We start from the raw sequence: 21,235 nt of genomic DNA, 5'->3' as shown, positions 1-21,235 counted from the left end.
CTGTGCCCCATTAATTAACTTACAACTAGTAAACAAATACACATTTACATACACATATATGCAAACAAAAACATACCTGTATACTGATCTACACAACCATGCATGCACAGATACACATGTGTGCACACCCAGACACTCACATGTATGTACACAAACACACACACACGCACACATACATGCCAGGGTCCAGCTGAGAAGAGAAACTGCATATTAATCTGAACGTGAAAGTTTCATGGAAGCTTATTAATTGGGAGCAAGGGATTCACCACAAACGTCTGAAGAGAACCTGAGTCCGAACAGAGAAGACCCTCCTCCCGCAGGCCCTCGGGTACCCCTGCCGCCCAGGAGAGCTGGTCTGTGAATGGCCAGATGCACTGGACCTGGGGCTGGTCACGGGCACTGTTTGTAGACACTGGCATATGATGATATTTTTCTATAAAATTGTGAATCCCTACTTACATATAATAGCACTTACATATATAAATTTACAGAGGGACTACTTGTAAGAGGCTTTTTGCGAAATTAGAAAGTATAGGACCCTATAATTACCAAATCAATGGCCCCAGAATTAACAACTGAGAGAAAGCAGCTTTCAACAAGTGACTCTTGTTACATCTTACAGTCTGCCTGCCGTGAAGATTTCGAAACGAATTTCTACCATGCATTACAGTAGACGGGTATATAATCTTGCAACACAGAAAGAGGGAGAAAGGGGACAGTCTTTGAGCAGAACCACGATGCCTGAAATTTACAGGTAGGTGCCTGGGAAACTTAATATCAGAAATCCAATAGCTTCTAGGAATTTATAGCTATGAGTAAGAAATGTCAACTTATGCAAACTGGCATTAGATATCAAGTCCTCACCAGGAAACAACTGGTGAGCAAGCCTGGGAACAGTATATACGAATATCCCCCTTCCAGGTAGTTCTCCATTGTTTCCAGGGAGCTAGGAATAGTCTGGGACACCTAACCTTCTCCTAAAAACTCACAGGAACAACTGTCTCCTCTCCACCCACTTCCCAGCCTCTTTGTCTCCAGGATGCCTTTCTATTTTGCTCGTCACTCTCCCATGCCAACAAAATAAAAAGTGGACAAGATCAACACATAAGCAGACATGAAAGAGACCAAAATAAATATTGTGAAACAAGGTTGCTAGAATTTCAGCCTTTCCTGATTACCTCACTTAGCTGGACAGCAGGACTGCTCTCATCCACTGAGCACAGGACCATCCCATACACAGTGGGTGCCTCAGAGGCTCTTTTGGACTGAACGCAACAGCCTTCCCTCATCAGCCCTATAATGATCCTTGCATACAACTTAGCAATGGTTTCTTGCTGAGAGACAAGGGCTCAAATCAGACGCACAGGCCTCGAAGCCTAACCTGATAGCTTCATTGCCTAAGTTTTGCAACTGGTATGGATATTGTATGAATATAAGTAAATTTTAATCATTAAACATACTTCTCTCATCAGTCCAGGACAGCATCTGGGCTCCCCCATGTATCTTAATATAGATCTTACTCCATAAAATCCAAAATCTGAAGGCTAGAGCCCAGCTCACAGAAAGAAGTGCATGTGAGCCATGCATGTCGGCAGCCCCAGGACTCCAGCCCAAGCCCATGATCTCCCCAGCATGGCTCCAGCCTGCTCACTTGTCGGAAGATGTAACTCGCCAGGGGCTCATCAAGGTTGGGATGGCGGTCAATGAAGGCAAAGAGGTCCAAACCAGAGCCATGCTTCTCCATCACCAGCTGAAAGAACCCTTGGTTTTCAAATACATCCAAAACCTAGAAAAAGACAAAGTCAGGTCTGGGCCTGCCGAGGTGCCCTCAGGACAACATATTTAACAACGGTTCATAGGAGTGACGTCAGGGTACCATTAAATGACAAACAGCACCCCACCTTGATGATATTGGCGTGGTCCACCCTGGACAAAATCGCAATCTCCAAAGTAACTTTCCCAAGTTTGGGATCCTCGATCCAACAATCCTCCAAAACCTTCTCCTTCTTAATAAACTTCACCACCACCTATGAGGAAGATGGGGGAAAGTGGCTGCCAGTGTGTCTCTGGCACTCCACTGAGTGTGGTGCCCGCCGCCAGCTCTGCAGACACAAACCTTGAATGGGCCTCCCCCTGAATCCCAGGGATGGGAGAGAAGACACCCAGGAGTGCCCCCCCGCCCCCCCCCACAGCACAAGGAACGGAAGGGTGAGGCTGAGGAGACGGAAGCGCATGGTGGAGGGGCCGTGAACTGGGCCAGAGACCTAGAGGCACGGGCCCCTCAGAAACCTCATCACCCCCAGGTCACAACTGAGGGCTAGAGCCCTGACAGAGGAAATGAAAGAGGCGGGAGAACTGGAAAACACAGACCAAGGCCATCAACCACATCCTCTGGGAGCTGAGGGGAGCCCAACAAAACCAACAGACACAGCAACACAAAAGAACGCATTACAGGACACGGGGATGTCACAGGGCGGAGAGGCCGCGCATCAGGGAGACGAGCACTGTAAGCCACTCAGCAGAGCACTGGTTGTTGGGGAAGAACGGGCACGGGGCCCGGGGGCACACAGTGAGAAGGAACTGCAGGTCAGGCCTGCCCCACGCTTCCGCTGGAGACCCCATGAGATGACCCACAAGTCCCACCCGATGAGCTCACCGTCCACAGCGAGCAACATGTGCGCATTGCAGCTCAGGTGAGCAGGGATGAGGGGCCCACCGGAGGGGCAGCCGGGCAGCGGGAGGGGGCACGCAGAGGCGGGAGGGGCAGAGAAGGGCATCCGCAGCACCCAGTCAGGCCTCACAGTGACCACGCAACAAAGGGGATGGCTCAGCGCCAGCCATCAGTGCTGACAAGTGGTCGAATCCTGAAGATGGTGCCAAGAGAGGGCTCCCTGATTCCACAGGCCAAGGAGGCATGTAAGAGAAGGCAAGAGGACGAGGGAAGCAAGGCCGACATCCTGGCACCTGGGAGCGTGGACAGGTGGGGGGTGCAGAGGCTGCGGCTGGAGGCAGAGAGGCCTGCTGCCCACCCCACTGCGGGGTTCAAGGAGGGGCGAGGGAAGGCTGCTGCTGGGAGCCTCAGAACACACCTACAGGGGGCTTCAGGGACAAAGTACAGAGCTAGAAAGAAGGAAAAGGATTAACAGAACAAAAGAATAAATCCTCTTGAGGTAAAGAAAGCTTTAAACATTCAGATCAAAGTATTACCAAGCGCCAAGCAAGAATAAAGAACACACGCACACACGGAAATACATCCTAGGGAAATTTCTGAACTCCAAAGATTAAAAGAAAAAAATTCAGAAAGAAAAAACATCAGGTTGCTCTTCACAAGCATGCTAGAGGCCACAGAGTAGGGGTCACGTGCTCGGAGAGAAACCATGTGGATCACCATGAACACATGAGGGGAACAAACCAGTCAGAATACATGTGAGGACACGACATGTGACACCCACGTGTCGGTTACTGATAAGTAACCAATATTCCAGCAAACGAAAACTAGACACAAGAAAGGGAAGAAACTGGATATGGAAATAATGCAGGTTTCAGAAACTCACCAAAAACCACAGAACACGCTGAGAGAAACGTAAAGATCTACACACTTGGGAGAGACACTCAAGTCGTGGGTCACCACAACTGCTTTGTGAGGACAGCAGTGCCACCAACTGCCCCACAGACTGAGCGTCCAGAACTGTGCTCTGTCCCCCAACGCTGGCCTCACCCTTACGGAGCCATGTTCTGGTGGACGGCTTTCCAGAATCATCTGCAGGCCTGGTAATACCGAAGCTGGCATCTCTGGGCTCTGAGATGCAAAAAGACTCGTGTGTTTCTTTTCAAACCAAGAGAAGAGCTCCCAGGTTTCTTTCTTCTTCCTTTAGGTCTAGAGGTCTACAGAAACCCTGTAGTCTTTCAGGTTCCTGACTCAATCAAGAATGGACCTGCCTCACAGGTCCAGCAACATAAACTTGAGAATTAAACCCCCTATAAACACGTGACAGCAAGAGCAGCATACACCACGGCCTCGGGAAGGCGACCAACGCGGGCTCAGAAGACGCACCCTGGAAGCGCCCTGTTACTTAGTGGCAGTCCAACAACCATGTTCAACCCAATACACTGGAAATATAGCCAAGTTAACTCGCAGAAAGTATAAGAAAACAAAACACATATTTGATGAATAAAGCAGACAATTCTTTGACAAATCTAGTAAAGATGAAAGAGGGTAGACACAAGAATTAGACCAACCAGGGGAGCCTGGGTGGCTCAGTGGGTTAAGTCTCTGCCTTCAGCTCAGGTCATGATCTCAGGGTCCTGGGATCGAGGCCCTCATCAGGCTCTCTGCTCAGCAGCGAGCCTGCTTCCCCATCTCTCTCTGCCTGTCACTCTGCCTACTTGTAATCTGTCAAATAAATAAAAAAGTTAAAAAAAAAAAAAAAGAATCAGACCAGCCAAGGGAACAGAAGCAGCTGCAGGCGTATCATTGTATGTGCTGATGTGCAAAAAGGCTGCCAACTCCACTGGCCTCTTGTAACTTTGACAAAAAAAAAAAAAGAAAGAAAGAAAGAAAGAAAGAAAACTGATGCGTGAAATATAAATGAAAAAAAAATCCCAAGTAAAAATATTAGCAAACCAAAAGAATTATTATAACCAAGGATTAAAAGAATATTATAACCAAGGATTGGTTCTATGAGTGTAAGTTGATTAGTGTTATTCATTATATTAATAAAGAAAATGAGAGTATGATCACTTCAACAGAGGCTGAAAAGACATCTGATAGAACTCAATACTCATTCTTCAAGAAAAATTTCAGTGAGCTGAAAATAAAATGAAATATCCCCAACAGAAGGTCTCCATCAAGAGCAGAACAGGGGCACCTGGTTGGCTCAGTCAGTTAAGCATCTGCCTTCGGCTCAGGTCATGATCCCAGGGTCCCAGGATCAAGCCCTGCATCAGGCTCCCTGCTCAGCAGGGAGTCTGCCTCTCCCTCTGCATGCGTTCTCTCTCTCTCCTCTCTCTCAAATAAATAAATAAAATCTTTAGAAAGGAGCCACAGCGGCTGACAATGACCGGGCAGGAGAGCTGACAGCTCGCCTGCTCCTGAAAACAGCCCTGTGGGTCCTAGAGAATGACAGGCTACAGACCATGGAGAAGGAAAGACAGAGCTGGCCTCCCTGCAGGAGACTGGCCACTCACCTAGAACATTGAAGGACCCACGGGAAACATGTCAGAACCGGGCAGACGGGTGCGAGAAGGTGAAGCGTTAACACGGACACTCAGCGGGTAAAGGCCAGTGGTAAGTGATCAGACCCCATGCGGTCAAAGGACCCCGCACACGCATGGCACCCCGAACTCAGCAGGCAGCACAGGAACAGTTGGGCAGTGTCACAGTACTTGCAGGGACAAGCAAGAGTGCCACCACATTGACTCCCTCAAATCTCAAAATGCTCAATTACAAGTGCAATCCCAACAGGACTTGGGAGGAGGGCAGCTAGGTCTCAGCCTGAAAATCCACCCCCAACATCAGCCTCTGAGTGAAAGGACACAGTGTGAAGCCTAGCGTGCATCTGAAGTGGCGAACAGGACGGCTGGGCATGATTGTGTGTGTTGGCGGGAGGGCCCTCCAAGGCCAAAGCCCGACCTGGGCCAGCCCGTGTGCTGGGTGCTCCACAGAGGACTCCTCTATCACGGCAATCTGAGAGTCTGGACACAGAGGCACTGAGGCCATGGCTGCATCTGAGCAGGGCCCCCACTACTGAACGCGGCCCAAGGGCCCGAGTACCTCCTTGTTGGCTTCCTTGTCCACTGCAGTCCAGACGAAGCCAAAGGCACCGCTGCCCAGCGGGCTCAGGGTGCTGTACTTGCGGGAGTATGCGCCCTCGCAGGCCGCCAGCCCCTCCAGCTCCACAGTCTTCGGGGGCTCCTCGAACCAGGGCTTGCTTCTGAGCATCTGTGGATGAAATGGGATACCTGAGGGGCCACATGTGACCAGAGGAAAAAAGGGAAGAGCAAGCAGAGTCACGTCATCAGTCCCCTATTCCCACACCCTGCTCCTCCCGTGTCCCAGGGGGGCTGGCCGGAAAAGTGCTCTCCTAGTCCACCCAAACTGGCGCACACGCCAAGACCCCACCCAGCACACAGGGCAAACTGAGGTTTCAAATCCCACGTATGGCTTCAGACTCACCCGCTACACCAGCAAGCACGGTGAAAAAGCCCTAGAAGGATCCTCCTCCCATCCCAGAGGGAGCAGAAGAAAGAAAGGCAGAAAGGCCAGGCAGGACCCCTTCCCACACCACGCGGTGGGTACGAGGCAGGAGCTGAACACAGACCCCCACCTCCCCTACGCTGGGTCCAGAAAGCTCGCACATGGAGTGGCTGGAGCTGGGCAGGCTGGCCAGGAGCAGGCGCGTCCGCGTGGCCGAGTCCCAGTGGCTGTGCAGCAGGTCTTTCACGAGCCAGCAGCAGAACAGGGTCGAGGAGCCTTGGAGCTCCACCCGCTTCACCTCAAACTGCACACCTGGAGGGGAGGGGAGGTCAGCACAGCAGCGGTGGCCCAGCCAAGGATGCACAGTCCCCCAGAGCACCCACGCAGGGCGGGGCGGGGATGCCCACACTTGGACAGGGGAAAAGCCTGAAAACCCGCATTGGACACCACCCCCTACCCTGCACCATGTCTGCCTTCTGCTGCCAGGTCTGTGGACAGCCTTGACCATGGCCACACATGAACATTCATACGAGGCCATTTCCTGCACATGCATGGGTATTTTCACAGCCTCCAACGTATACACCAGAACAAACATGGGGTTATCTTAGGGGGCATTTACAGGGGATTTTATGTTCTTTTTAGTGGCATTTTCTAGTCTTTCTACAAATAACTTATAATATTTGCATAACTTTTTAAAGTTTGGGGGAAAGCCTGAAGTCAGCAGTAAGGACACAACTGGCTAACGTGACACGGATCTGCTAAGAAGTTAGGGAAATATGGAGAAAGGTACAGCAAAGATAATCAATCAGCTCCAAGAGGCAAGTAAAGGGACCTGATCCTGACACCCCTCCTGGAGCAGAATGCACCTGGCAGCAGCAGCCTGAAGCCCAGCAGCACACGAGGCACCGCCCTGGTTGACCATGGTACACACAGTGGCTTCCAAGGAGGGACGCAGAAGCAGCTGGGACCTCAGGCTGTGCCCTTCCCAGGCACAGGCACTTATAACTCTAATCCTTAATTTTTTAAGAGATGACCTATCACTACAAAACCCTCACAATGTAGCCGAAACTATTGTGGGGGTGGGGGTTGCAGCAGCATCAGTCCGCAGGACAAGGAAGGCCCCGCCCTGGCCACGCCATGCTTCTATGGCAGCCTCCCACGGGGGCTCCAGGGCAAGCCTCCCGGCACGTACTCAGCTGAGCTCCGTCCCGGTGGTGGCAGCTGCCAGCATAGGTCCCCTCCTGGATCTCCTGCTGCACACAGGTGGCCCCAGATGTCGCCGGGCTGTCCCCTCTCACAGGCGTTGAGGTGACCTGGAAGCTCAGCCTCGGCTCCTCTGCTGGACACACATCTACGGGGCCAGCCCCCAGCGTGGGAAGGATACAGGCGGGGCTCTCTCTGCCGCTGACTTCATAGTGTTCCGAGGACACCAGACACGTCTCAGAGGGTTCTACCGGATCCGGCCCCAGATGGCTCTCATGAAACTGCCGAGCCTCCCCAAGATCGAAGTAAGTGCCGGTCAGGAGCAGCAGTTCTCGGTCATCTAGAACATCGGGTCCCCGCTGGTGCAGACCACTCACATCTGCATCAGAGGCCACCGGCGAAGGAGATGGCGTCCCCACAAGCTCGGACGTGGCGCAGGAACAGTTGGAGGAAGTTCGATCTGTCCATTCATCGAGAAAGAGCTCCTTGAGGTTCCAGGAGAAAGAATTCCCATCAGCCTCCTGGGCCTGCACTGTGTCCAGGACACCAGGGAGGTCCGTGGCCAGAGCATAGCAGGCTGAGGAGCTGCCCGCTCGGCTAGACAGGCCTCTGCTTCCCAGGTCACACAAGGACACAGGGGCAGAGCATCGGGGGTGCTCTGCTGGGGCCAGCTCGGTGTAGGAGACACCCAGCGGTCCCACAAGGCTCAACTTGGACAGCTGCTCCTTAATCAAGCAGGTCTGTAGCTCCTCGCGGTCATTCCTCACAGCCACCCACGGCTCATCTAGGGCAGGTGTGGAGAACGGGAGTCGTGCTGTCCCGAGGGGGCTTCCTGACTGCGTGCTCTGCTCACCCCCATATCCAGGGCAGGGCAGCAGGAGGCCCTCCCCTGCCAGCTGGCCTGCAGCATGGGGCTCGGACGTGACAGAATCAACCCAACGGTTTGAATGACTGGCACTGCTCGAACTTGTCCACTCTGGCTGTGCCTCCTGATACAGCCTACTCATTTCAGCCTGCCCGCTCCTGTCCTCAGATGCTTCACAGGAAGCAGACATCCATGTGTCCACTGGGTCAGACCCACTTCTTTCCACAAGATCCTGTCTCAGGCTCTCTGGCGCTACAGATTCCTCTTTCTCTAAGAGAGGATTCGGCTGGTCTTTGGGTGATGACTGTTGAGTAAGGGCCGGTGGGCTTCCTTCTGGGATGTTTCGCTGGTCCTCGGATGAGGACCATTCCTGGCCTGGTGGGATTCCTTCCGGGATGTCTCGTTGGTCCTCGGGTGAGGACCTTTCCTGGGCTGGTGGGCTTCCTTCTGGGATGTCTTGCTGGTCCTCGGGTGAGGACCATTCCTGGGCTGGTGGGCCTCCTTCTAGGATGCTGTCTACTCTGAGAATTATAACACGGATGACGTAGTTACTTAGGGGCCACAGAAGAATCAAGAGGAGAGATCACATGGATTGCCCTGTATTAGAGACCAGCACAAAGCATTTAACACCATAAACTAAGACCAACTCATAGATAAGTCACCATTTGGCGATGATTTGGCCCAGATGCAGAGCACCGAGCACCCAGAACCATGTGCTCAGGGCTTTGCTCAGCATTCTCATTTCGTGGTCATGGGGCTCCTGACAGCTGTGCAGCTGGCTTTGGCCCACCCACAGGGAGCCTGGGGGGTGCAGGCAGAAAGGAAAGAGATTGTGCATTCTTTGCACCATGCAATGGTGACATGTGACTGGCTACAAATGCCATCGGGGTCACAGCCGATAGGAAACAGAGTCTGGCACAAGAAGGAGGGGGCCGCAAGGGCAAGGCCTCATGCGGGGCAGGGGCTGACTGGTTCCTAAGAGCTGGGACACAAGCTCACAAGCATGCTTAGCAGGGAGGCCACTGAGGGAGAGGCGACCTCAGAGCCAAAGGGCAATTGCAGAGCCCAGGGCGCTAGGTGGAAACCCCCCCTTGCAGCAGGCCTGGCCATGGTTGCCCCACATGACAGATCCACTGAGCTCCTGCCTGGGGTCAGCCCCAGACCCAATGCCAGCACCAAGACCCACAGAATGTGGCCATGCCCAGCCTCACCAGAGGCAAAAGTGCTGGTGACCAGAGGTTTGTAGAGAGGCACAGGGGAGAAGGACCCAACACACAGTCAAGTTCCACAGAGGAGGGAGCTGTGAGCCAGGCACTGAGGGGCAGCAGCAGTTTTCTGGGGAAACTGAGAGGTGGGACAAGGGCATGCAGAAGTCAGGCAAAAATCATCAATGTCCCTTGCTACATCTTTCTATCTCTATCCATTCGCCCCACATCACCCCAGCAAATGACCAGCCCTGTGCCAGTCCCCAGGGAAAAGCACATCTTTTGTAAGGTCAGAAGATGAGGCAGAAAGGTTTCACTCCCCTCTCTAAGCAATGCAGGCCACCCCTCTGAGGTGGGCACACAGAGTCAGGCCCAGGGTAGTGCAGAGAAGCCCCCTGAGGTGAGCACACGGGGGTCAGGCCCCAGGGCAGTGCAGAGAAGTCCCCTGAGGTGGGCACATGGGGGTCAGGCCCCAGGGCAGTGTGGAGAAGCCCTCTGAGGTGGGCATGTGGGGTCAGGCCCTGGGCAGTGCGGAAAAGCCCCCCAAGGTGGGCACACGGGATCGGGCCCCAGAGCAGTTCAGACTGCCCCTCCGAGGTGGGCATGCGGCATCAGGACCCAGGGCGAGCAGGCTGACCCTCTGAGATGGGTGTGTGGGGTCAGGCAGGCCAAAGGTGACACTGCCCCCACATCCCATCCCTACACTTCCCCAGTAGCCAGGAGCATCACTAAATTCTGGCCAGAGTAAAGACAAAAAGCAATAAGTAGGCTTCTGAGAGAGACTTTAAGTACAGGGGAGGCTCCTCTCCTCCTCCCTCCTCCACTCTACTCAACTGCCTAAGAGGAGGTGCCATGGGGACCTGAGACCCCCATGAGCTTGTCTGAGAGGCGATCCACTCAAGGTCACAACACCTGACCTACAGTCTAATAATCTTGACTTCATTACCAACTGGCTACAAGCAGTAAGGCTGAACTCCCAGGTCTCCTGGGAGAACTGGGGAAGAATCAGGAGCTAGCACTACCCCAGTCCCCCGGACATAAGACACCACTTAAATCATGCTTCTGACCTGCCTTCCCACCTCTCAGTCTCACTAGGTTTACTGGGCCAGCTCATTTTCTGCTAAAGAATATGTCTTAGGGATGAGCCTTCAAGTCTTTTGCAATGTTTGCTGCGTGAGTGATAAGTGAGTGTGCAAGGGAATGAGTGAGTGAATGACAGAATGAATGAGTTAGTAGGTAAATGAGCTAGCAGGGAGTGAGTGAGGGAGTGAGCACATGAGTGAGTGAATGAATGAGGGAGTAAAGGAATAAGTGAATGAATGAGTATATGAGTGAGTGAGTATGTGAGTGAACATGTGAATATGACTGAATGAGGAAGTGAATGAGCACGTGCATGTGGATGGGTGAAGGAATGGAGTGAATGAACAAGGGAGTGAATGAGCATTGTGGGAATGAATAAGTAAATGAATGAGCAAGTGAATAAGGGAGTAAATGAACAAGGGAGTGAATGAACATGTGCATAAGTGAATGCATGAAATGGGGATTGAATGAATGAATGAGCTTTGCGTGAATGAATGAGGGAGTGAGTGAATTAGGGATTGAATGAGTGAGAGAATGGGGGAGTGAATGAGTGTGTGCGTGAGTGAGGAGGGAGGGAAGGAGGGAGGGAATAAGGGAGAAAACGAATGAGTGAATGAATGAATGAGGGAGGGAATAAGGGAGGAAATGAATGAATGACAAATGAGGGAGTAAATGAGGTAATGAGTGACCACATGAGTGACCAGGGAGCCCCAGCACCAGGACTTCTGACAGTGACACGGAGCCAGTGCAGAACTTAACCACATCATGCCCCACCCGAGAGGAACGAGGACTTGGCTCATCTGGTGGGACGGGCTGGTGCTATCTCAGCAGGCACACAGCAGCGTGCGGAGCGGCGGTCGAGGCAGAGCACACAGGAGCCCCATCTTGCAGCAGTGAGCACCCTCGGGGCCGGTGAGTGGGATCCCATCCTCTGCAGATGGGCGCGCAGCACAGAGAGCTTGTCCCACGGGCAAGGGGCAGAAAGCCAGAGGTCTCCAAAAACAGCAGGAAAGCACCATAACACATGTCAGCAGGCAAATATCCATGCAAACCTGTGAGCCACGTGCTCGACAGGAGGTAATGCACACACATTCCCAACGCGAGCGCACTGCGGTCCTATCTGTGCTGCAGGAGCAAAAGCAGCCACGCAAGAGTGCACACGGACAATTCAGGGCCAGGGCCACGGTGAGGCAGGGTACTATGGCTGGTGGAGGCCCCTGTGGGGAGCCAGGCACCGGACCTTGCACTTCTCACCATTACTGCTGTACTTAAAAAAAAAAAAACACATATCCAGGCATCGTATATTTTTAAAATAATTTCAAGAAAAATGAAAAACAATAATGTGGATAAATCTCACCAACCAAACTATGAGCCAAAGGAGCCAGAAAGAAGGACTGCCTAGGTCAAGTTCAAGGACAGGTACCTGTGACTTCCATCCTGCCTCAGGGCAGTGAGGGTGCATATGAAAAGGACCATGGGTGGCAGATTAGTGTGTGCTGGGCCTCAGAGATTTTTAAGAGAGAAAAGGAGTTGAAAACCACAAACACCGTCTCTCACCAGGGAGGAACAGGAAGCCCCTATTTCTGCTCAGTTGCAGTTTCTGCACTTTCTACTCTCCATGGAATACTTTGTGATTCAAAATACACAAAGAGAACAGATACAAGTGATTATTAACACTAGAACATCAGGCTTCTATCAGTTCCCTGGAACCTACCTACACGTCTCCGTGGGCACAGATCGGGATGATCTCCCAGCGGCCACTGCACACCACACCAGGGAATACAGAAGTGGCGCCCAGCAAGTGTCCAAAGGCTGTGAGCGTGGCCGTTAGGGGCTCTGTCGCTGCTCCCCGCCGGCCTTCACCCTCAGCGCCCCGCGCCTCCCACAGACAACTTACCCTGGAGTGGGCAGACATGGGAGGGAAGAAGGGAGGTGGCCTCCAGGGTCTGCTTGGGCCCAGGTCCCAGCGAATGCTTCTTGGCTTCTTCCCACTGGCTCCAGGGTCTCCCCTCGTGGCAGAACGTGCTCTCCAACAGATGCACTGGGAGCTCTTGGATCTAGTGGCAACAGCAGAAGAGATTGTGGCCATCCATAGCACATCTGCTGAACTCATCTCCCCACCTTCCCGCGACTTATGAGCAATGGGGGGGCCCCCAACCTGATCTCAGAAACTCCAGCAAGCCCATGTCCACAGTGTGTCCCAGACCAATCGCCTCTCACCACCCTGCAGCACGCCATGGGGGCCAGCAGCCCCTGCTCCCCTTGCCGCCATCACCTGCGCCCCACCTTCAGTGCGCAGAATCCCACCAACACCACAGCTTGAGCAGTCCCTTCATCTGCCACGAGCTCCAAGTAAACATCAATGTCCTCACCATGATTCCCATGGTCTTGGCCTGCCTGCTGCTACTCTCCCCAGGGCCTCTGGGGCCTGGCCCTCTGGTCTCCCTGCCATACCCGGAAGTCCTCGCTATCCCCGGAATGCCTCTCCTGCCTCCTCTGGTTTTTCTCTAAAAGCCACCTTCCCAAGGGGGCCCCCTCAGTCCCCTGGGCCCTGAGACAGCACGTCCTCCCGCTGCTGTACTCTTCCTCCTGACCACTGGTCACCTCTACTTCCAGGCTATCCCTGTGTGTCCCAGGGTCCTGGGATTGAGCCCCACGGCGGGCTCCCTGCTCAGTGGGGAGTCTGCTTGTCTCTCTGCCACTCCCCCTGCTCGTGCTCTCTCTCTTTCTCTCAAATAAAATCTTTGGAAAAAATTAATTTAACTCAATTTAATAAAACAAAACGTTGCGATCTAACCTCTAAGGCCTCAAAAGCAACCCGTGGAGCATGGCCACCACCCCCCCAGCCTGGGGTGTGGGGACCTGGCTGAAACCATCTCCCACAGAGCACAGTCCAGAGACAGATAAGACTTCGTGTGGCACCTCTTTCCCCTCAGGGACTGTATCACGCCCATGTGTGTGTTCATTCAAACAGCAAGTCCATCCTGCGGTGACGGCAGGTAAGCAATGCATTCCAAGGGTGCTCTGAGCCTGCCCCATGCAGCGGCATCCCAATAGCGCCACCCTCTGACAGGGCCACGGGAGAGCCCCCTGGGGACTCAGGATTGCCTGATGCTCTTCAGGAGCTGTTTTATTTCCTGCTTCCCCTCCCTCCCACTGAGACCACACCCCTCCCAGCCTGGCTAGGCCTGCTGCAAGGGAGCAGGGAGAGGGCACTGGCAGAGGGGGGCCCTGCCAGCTAGGAGCACTCCTGAAGCACAACCGGGGAGCAGTTCCTCTTGGCTCCTTGTTCACGGAAAGGTGAGCACCAACGGGGCTGAAGGAGGTCCCAGTGCCTTCCCAGGAGCACAGGCACGGGCTCCATGCATGCCTGGAGCGGTCCATCCTCCCAGGTGCCTCAAAGTCACAGAGGGAACCTTCAGGGTGGGAGCCATGCGCCCACACAGTCCCCTACAATGTTCATGTCATGGAAACATGGAGCACCATAAAATGCTAAATTAAAAGTACACAGGGCTAATCATAACAAGCATATTTGGCTAGGACTACTTAAGGGTTACTTTGATAGGCTATGTATGGCTACACAGATCTACTCGTCAAATACTCCCCATAAGCTCCCTCTGTCCTAGAGCCAGGCACTTGGTGATGGGAAATCCCCCAGGACCCTCTCTGTGTTCGCATACTGGTCCCATCCCCTGGGAACACGGAAGGCCCACTAGTGACAGAGGACTTTCAAACCATGACAACCTGGCAGCCACTCGCTTCCACTCTTCGCCCGCCCAGCATGCCCCTGCCCCGAGCCCACCCCTCCAAACCCCTCGGAGGCATGGAGCTGTGTGCACCTGCATGAGGGAGGCTGGCCTTACCCACGCCCATGCCAGCCCAGTTCTGGCTCTGCCGGGGGCCCACGTTTGTCTCCCCGGGCCCACTCTGGTCGGCCAGGTCTGGCAGTGGGAAGGAAGTGTCACACACGAGGCCCATGCCATGGTAGAAGCCAGGAATCAGGAAAGTGATATTCTAGAAAACAAAGTGACATTGCAGAACCCAGACCACAGGACCGTCCCCCATCTAATCTGGGAAGAGAATACAAACAACGTGAGTAAGTGTCTGGACAAGGTTAGGAAAGACTCCAGGTTGTGTTCCTTTTCCCAGACCCGCAAAGCCCCTCAGACACCCAACATGGAATTCTGGACTTCCCCCCGCAACTTTTCTCCCCTTTTTCTTATGAAAAAGACAAAATCAACAACTCAGAAGCTAGTTATACCCACACCGCCATGTCTTCCAAGAAGATGTCTGGTCTTTGCCCCATGCTGCCCTGACACTTGAGAGCCACGTTTGCAAACTCCACATTATGTGGCTCACAGGGAGCGACAAGGGCCCAGCATAAGGACAAAAGGACCTTGGGCACATGAAATTGGCCTCTGAGGTCCAGCAGGCACCTTTGCTATGCTGGTCATGGCCTCAGCACGAGGGTCCCAAGACCAAAACTGCAAGGACACACGCCTTCTCTGAATCCACTTGTGACCCCTACTCCCAGACAGGTGCCTGCAGCCATGTGAATACGAAACAGTCTAACTTCCGAGGCAGGGTGCCTTCCCCACAAGCACACTCCCTAGAAGGACCCAGCACCCCCAACATTCCTGCAGCAATTACTTGTCAAAAAATCACACTAAGTGCGTTTTCATTAACTTCAATCAAACTGAGTTTGCCTTCAGTTAACTAAATCTTAGCTTACTTGCTCCTTAATATTTCCATTAGAAAACAGAGAAGGATCCATTTTTAGAGCCGCAAAAGAGTTTAAATCTTTGGCTAACTGTCACGAGGCCTGGGGTCAGCCCCACTGAGGACAACAAGAGGGGAGTCCCTCCCTTCATTTGCAGAACCCCTGGAGAACAAGGTATTCAGGGAAAGGCTACAGCCATCCAAGAGCCAGGCCAGCCAGGCGCGTGGACACAGGGACCACAGGACATCAAAATGGATGCACCACTCAGCAACCTCTCCTTCCCCCCATGACCCTCCTGCCATTGAGTAGAGGGTCCGCGTCCCCTTCCCAGGAGCCAGGAGGACCCAGGGACCATGTGAGGAGGGGCAGGCCATGGCTGCCGGAGATGCTCACCTGGCCTTGGAGCTCGGCCATCAAGTGACACCAGCCCCAGCAACGGCCCCAGACAGCCAGCCCAAGAGCAAACGCGCCTCAGGAGGACGCCAGCCCCAGCTGACTCTACATGGAGCTGGATGAGCTATCCTGCTCAGCTCAGCCCGGAAGGCCAGTTCGTGACTTAAATACCAGATTGTCATGGCCCACGCCCCAAGCTTACGGTTGTCTGCAGCAACGGAGTCCATCTGCTCGGCCCAGTCTCCAATAGAAACAGGCCTGGCTCTCACTGTGCAGAGACCCCTGCCCCGCATACAAGAAATTCAGAGAAAGCTCAAGCCAAGGAAGAAGTTTGTAGACACACCTTCCTCTGACCCTGACCGCATGACAGGCACCCCAGGATGGCTCTGGAAGCAGAGGAGGTGTGGACAAGGTGTGGACAAGCCCCAATCTCCAGGTGCACGGCTGTGACAAACACCAGTAACTAAGTTACTGGACCTCGTTCAGGGCAGGTTTCCAGGCCACAGCCCCTCCCTCTTCAGGGACAGCACAGGGAGACAAGGCTCTGGACACAGTCCTGAGGGTCACTGCATGCTCAGTGTGGGATCCAGGGAAATGAGAGCCTTTAGGGATAATGGTGCCCAGCATGCCCCAGGGAAAGCCAGTGGCCCAGACCAGTAGACACGGCGGTACAAGGTCTATGACAAGTACATATCCTCACTGTGAAAACAGGCCGGCCCCCCGCAGGGGAGCACAGGCCACCCAGGGAGGGCCCACCTTGCCCAGGAGCTCAGTCTTCCCATAACCAAATAGCATCAGAGCAAAGCTGTGGTTGATGCCGTAGATGGTCCCGTCAGGCAGGAGGGTGATGAGGCCACTGATGGTGGAGAAGACCCAGATAGACGCTGAGTAACCCCACTCGGGGACCGTGCGGCTATCTTCTTCCGTCTCATTGCTGGACTGAGATTTTAGTTTTAAGCTCAGAGGGAAGGTGGTGCCATCCTTGGCTCTCCCGACAGATCTCTGAATCTTGAGATTCTGGAAAAAACAACACCCCTGAGCTGATAGCAGCATCTCTCATGGCCGAAGCTTTGAGTCTGCAGCTTTAGACGTGAACCCATCCACACGTCACGGGAAGCAAGCCCGGAAAAGCTTACTCCCCACACTGCTCCTCCTTCCACAATCTCCCTGCACCCCACCTCTGCCCCAGGGAAAGCAGAGCCCTGACCAGGAGCTGTGTCTGCGGCAAGAGCAACGCAGTCTAGCAGCTGCCCCCCATTCCAGAAAGGCCTGAGGGCAGCACATGACAGGACAACCAAGAAATGCACACGGACTGGACTCCTGTCTGTGCCAACCCTGCAGGGAGGGAGGGCTGGCAGGTGTCTCCGGCCCTCTGCCTTGGACCCCCAGCAGCCCCAGTGTCCCACCTCCACAGATGGCCCCCACCGCTCACTGTCCTCCAGTCTGAGGGCCAGCCGCTTCCTGTCGTCACCAACTGTCCCCTGTCTGTGCCTCCTCAGCACCTCTATCCCCACAAAACCACATCCTTGCCTGTTTCCCTGCCTTAAATACTTGGAATGGACCCAGTTTCGAGTAAATCCTGACCACAGCCTTATCCTAACCAAAAGCTTTGAGAGTGTGCTCCCTTTTGGGTTTCCCGAGGCATACCAGCCCAAGGCTATGTGTCTACCCCTCACCCAATCCCACCTGCCCCTTTTAGGGGCCACCCTGGAGGACAGAAGATCTGATGGGGCCCATGTTCTGGGAGCTTCTGCTCCCCTTGTGCTGTGCCCGGAAGAGGGTCAGGACTCGGAAACATCAGGCTCCCCAAGCCACGGCTGCCGGCTAGGCCTCAGGGAGCCCTACAAGGGATGAGGGGTGCAGTGCCAGTCTCCACTTGCTGCTAGGGTGTCGAGCGCTCCCATTTGAGGTTATCACAAATGTGCTGCTGAGAACAAGCTCACATGTGCCTTCTGGCACACACTTCTCTCTGATGCGTGCAGAGGGCACTCTGAGGTTCGCCCAGTTTGCATGGGGCAGATGCTGCCACACAGGCTCCCAAGGTGGCTGTGCCAATGGACACCCCCACCAGCTTGGGGACAGAAGAAGGGCACAGACAATAAGGACTGAGGATGGGGTGAGGGTTCCCACTGGGCTGAAAGCTCAAAAAAAGCAGAGAACTGGCTCCTGGGGCTCAGCTCTCGGCCTGTGGCTGGCCCAAGAACCAGGGAGCAGACAACTGGCTCCCAGCGCTCAGCTCTCAGCCTCTGGAAGGCCAGAGAACCAGGGAGCAGAGAACCAGCTCCTAGGGCTCAGCTCTCAGCCTCTGGAAGGCCAGAGAACCAGGGAGTGCCTGTGGACATCCTGAAAGCATCTCCGATTCCTTGCAGCAGCAGAGGTGACTTTAGGCAAAAATCAAGCGTCCAGTCAGACACTGCAGATCATCAGGGTGTGACATCAGCGGAATTCACCTGAGTGAAGGTCATTTGTGTGAAGGGCACACACTAGTAGAAAATGGGACACCTGGGAACTGGGAAGATTCCGTCAGTAATAGAACTTACCCCAACGACCCCAAACCTCCACTGTCCCCAGAGCTGCCACCCCCCCATCTGCCAGTCACCCTGCCCTCAGCCAGTTCTCCCTGCTCTTCAAGAATCCCAGACTTCCCAGTAAAGACAGACCCCAGCAGGAGAACCCCGATCCAGGCTCCAGCAGGAGGACCGAGGAGACAGGGTGCCCAGTCGGAGAGCAGCACAGGCTCTGACCCTCGGTCAAGGCCCCGGAGCCCAGAGAGCAGCCCTCGGACCTGGTGCCACTGTGTGTATACGCAGGATGCTCCTGCTGCCAGAATTACCAGTCTGTGTCACCAGGCCACAGATTCTGGCCTAAGAACTCTCAGGTCACCGAGTAAACAGACTCTAGGGACCACATGGCGCCAGGTACAGCTGCCAGGTGTGGCAGTCAGGGGTCCACAAGGGTCCTACCTGGGGGACAGGCTCGCCGGGGGTAGGGAGCTGCACAGAAGGGATCAGGTCTGTGATGGGCTGCCCAAGCACCTCCTCCCCAGACGCATACCCGTGCAGGAGAGCAAACGGGCTATCGCAGGATGTTATGGTGCCCTTGGAGGAAAAACCAGCATTGTTAAGCATTACAGTAAAAACTCCTGGCATTTCACCTTCAAACATCACTGAACTCCATGCCTTCAGGTTGAAAGCAAGACCGTTAGCGGCCCTCCCACGCCAGAAGGGCCAGAGGTGGGCACAAACTTTCCTCAGGCCCTCCTTCTCCTACCGCTGGAGGCACCCAAATTACCGGCCTCTGGAGGTGAGTCACCATTCTGATGGTCCCGCACCTGCTACCTCACTGACCTGCTAAGACACACCTAGGTTCCAGTTCCATCCCACTTTACAGACGAGGAGACCACGGCCAGGGAGACTGCACCCCGCCCGAGGGCACACAGAGAGGGAGGGCTGCCATGGGGGCTCGCCTTCCAGAAGCCCCAGGGGCGCACAGCAGGCCATGGAGGGGGCTGAGGCCACAAGAGGCGACACCTGGTCAGCTCCATGTGGCAGGGATGTGGAAGGCACACTCACATCGCTCTGGAAAGCGACCCAGGCCGATACCCGCTCCACAGGCTCCAGTACGACCACACAGCACAGGCTGTGCTCCTGCTTCACCTTCTTCATCCACACAGACACCGGGATCCTCTCCCCACTGCGGCTCACGATGTCCACCTGCGGGAGCACACAGCCTTGCCCCAGGCCTTCCCCAGAGCCCAGGCCTGGGGGTGTCTGCGACCTCTGTGCCCCTGCCTGACAACTGAGCCCAAGGCCACACATGGCTTCTGACACAGACCCTTAGTCTCCATGTGGATGCTCTCTCAGAAGACAGGGTTTCCTCACCAGCCTCCTTGCAACAGAGTAGGACAACTGTCTGCGTCAATTCTTCAGGAAACAGACACCAACACATGGCGAGCAGTGTCAGCCCGTGGCCAGTCCCCAAGACAGAGAAGCGGACCACATCTAACGTCTTCCGGGGCCTGGGCTGGGGGCTCAGCGCCTCACATGCAGTCAACATCCCAGGGGACGCATCACACCAGGAGGACCCAAGTCCCAGGGAGACCTTTCTAGCCATGCTGGCCCCCCCAGCAAACACCAAACAAACCAAACTGGAGAGTCAGGGGTACAGATGGAAGATCATCGCGACCCCGCGGCCTCCCACCCGTTTGCAAACCGCCAAGCTTCCTCCCTTGTCAGGCGGTACTGCCCCTCTCACAAGGCCCACAGCTACCTGCTTCCACTCCTGTGATGCTCCACCTGCCACCCCAGCTGCTCCTCACCCCAGCACCGCCCCTGGGGAAGACCCACTCACCACTGTACCGAACACGACAGCGGCTTGGCCATCGGCCTCCATGTGCTCTTCGCTGAGGGCCTTCACCACATCGGAATCGGCCCTCAGGAAGAACTGCGTGAGCTTCTGGCCAATCAGGTCATGGCTGCTGTGCCCCAGGAGCTGGCAAGCCTTGTCATTGGCAACCAGGATCTGGAGTCGTGGAGAGGAGAAGACACGCGCATCAGCAGCAATGCCGCCAGCCCGAACCTGGAGACCCGTCTGCCCTCAGCGTCCTGCACTGGACAGGCTCGCGGCTGCAACACCCCGGGCTCCCTGGGTCTTAACCACAGGGAAACAAGAAATGCCAGCGCCATGACCAAAACCACGTTTCCCTCCTCCGCGGGGACGGGCTCGCCGTGCCACCAGCACCACGTGGAAGACACGGGGACTTGCGCCACACTCCCAGCCACCTGATGATTTCAGTTATTTGTATGTAAATGCCCGTCAGGCAAACACGGTCACCTCAGATGGCGAGTACCCATTCTCATTGTCACTGAGCCAACACCCTACAGAGCACAAGGCAGTCATGCGGCTCAACCCCGTCCTTGAATCTCTACCTTGACAGGAGGATTCAATTTGTTTTGACTGATTTATACTCAGGTCTCTTATGCAGCTTCTCTAACTGTACTTAACACACTCCAGTTCTCCTGTCTGAGGTTACAGGTTGAAGGCACAGACCACACTTGCACAGCAGGGTCACAAACCACAGCCAGTACCTCTGTGGTCTTGGCGTCCACGGTGAACACTGCCTTGTTCGGGTTGCACACGGGGGTCGGGAACAGGGGCGTTGACCACCCCAAGGACAAGCCCCGCAGGAGGGAGCAGCAGGACGCACTGCCCAGGGACCCGGCCAGGTCGGTCTGCTCCGGCGGCATCAGGCAGTGTAGTTTGCTGGTGCAGATGCTCTGGGCAGCCAGAGATGACAGACAATAGGAGTTCCATTTGTCTTCTGGAAAGGAAAGGAAAGGAAAGGGAGCTTTAGAGCTCACAAGGCGGCCCGGAGCCCACCTCTCAGACACACTGAAGCCCACGGCTCCTGCTCTCAACTCCTGCAGACGGTGCAGAGTTCAAGCTCCACGCTCCAGTGTCCATCCGAACAGCCCCGAGTCCAGCTAAACACCCCCGGGTGCTGTCCAGCCAGAGTCACATCCTACAGGAAACACAATGGCCCAAGCTCAGCGTTTCTGTGTAAACGCCCTCTG

General features: G+C 54.7%; 1 protein-coding gene across 1 annotated transcript in view; it reads right to left on the bottom strand.

The window, feature by feature from the left end:
- The window catches only part of PASK (PAS domain containing serine/threonine kinase), a 36,389-nt gene that overhangs the window by 5,623 nt on the left and 9,531 nt on the right, over nucleotides 1–21,235 (bottom strand). The window contains exons 3-14 of the mRNA XM_080799415.1: nucleotides 20,750–20,982; nucleotides 20,013–20,183; nucleotides 19,235–19,375; nucleotides 18,626–18,760; nucleotides 16,419–16,679; nucleotides 14,413–14,563; nucleotides 12,447–12,606; nucleotides 7,389–8,785; nucleotides 6,327–6,508; nucleotides 5,774–5,941; nucleotides 1,902–2,027; nucleotides 1,652–1,786 (exon numbers count right to left, since the gene is read on the bottom strand). Coding sequence (XP_080655541.1) covers nucleotides 1,652–1,786; nucleotides 1,902–2,027; nucleotides 5,774–5,941; nucleotides 6,327–6,508; nucleotides 7,389–8,785; nucleotides 12,447–12,606; nucleotides 14,413–14,563; nucleotides 16,419–16,679; nucleotides 18,626–18,760; nucleotides 19,235–19,375; nucleotides 20,013–20,183; nucleotides 20,750–20,982 — 3,260 coding nt within the window. The remainder of the gene's footprint in view (nucleotides 1–1,651; nucleotides 1,787–1,901; nucleotides 2,028–5,773; nucleotides 5,942–6,326; nucleotides 6,509–7,388; nucleotides 8,786–12,446; nucleotides 12,607–14,412; nucleotides 14,564–16,418; nucleotides 16,680–18,625; nucleotides 18,761–19,234; nucleotides 19,376–20,012; nucleotides 20,184–20,749; nucleotides 20,983–21,235) is intronic.

This window comes from Martes martes (assembly GCF_963455335.1).
Source record: "Martes martes genome assembly, chromosome: 3".
Lineage (NCBI taxonomy): Eukaryota > Metazoa > Chordata > Mammalia > Carnivora > Mustelidae > Martes > Martes martes.
Note: the sequence above shows the minus strand (reverse complement) of the source record. Positions and strands in the feature narration are given on the sequence as shown.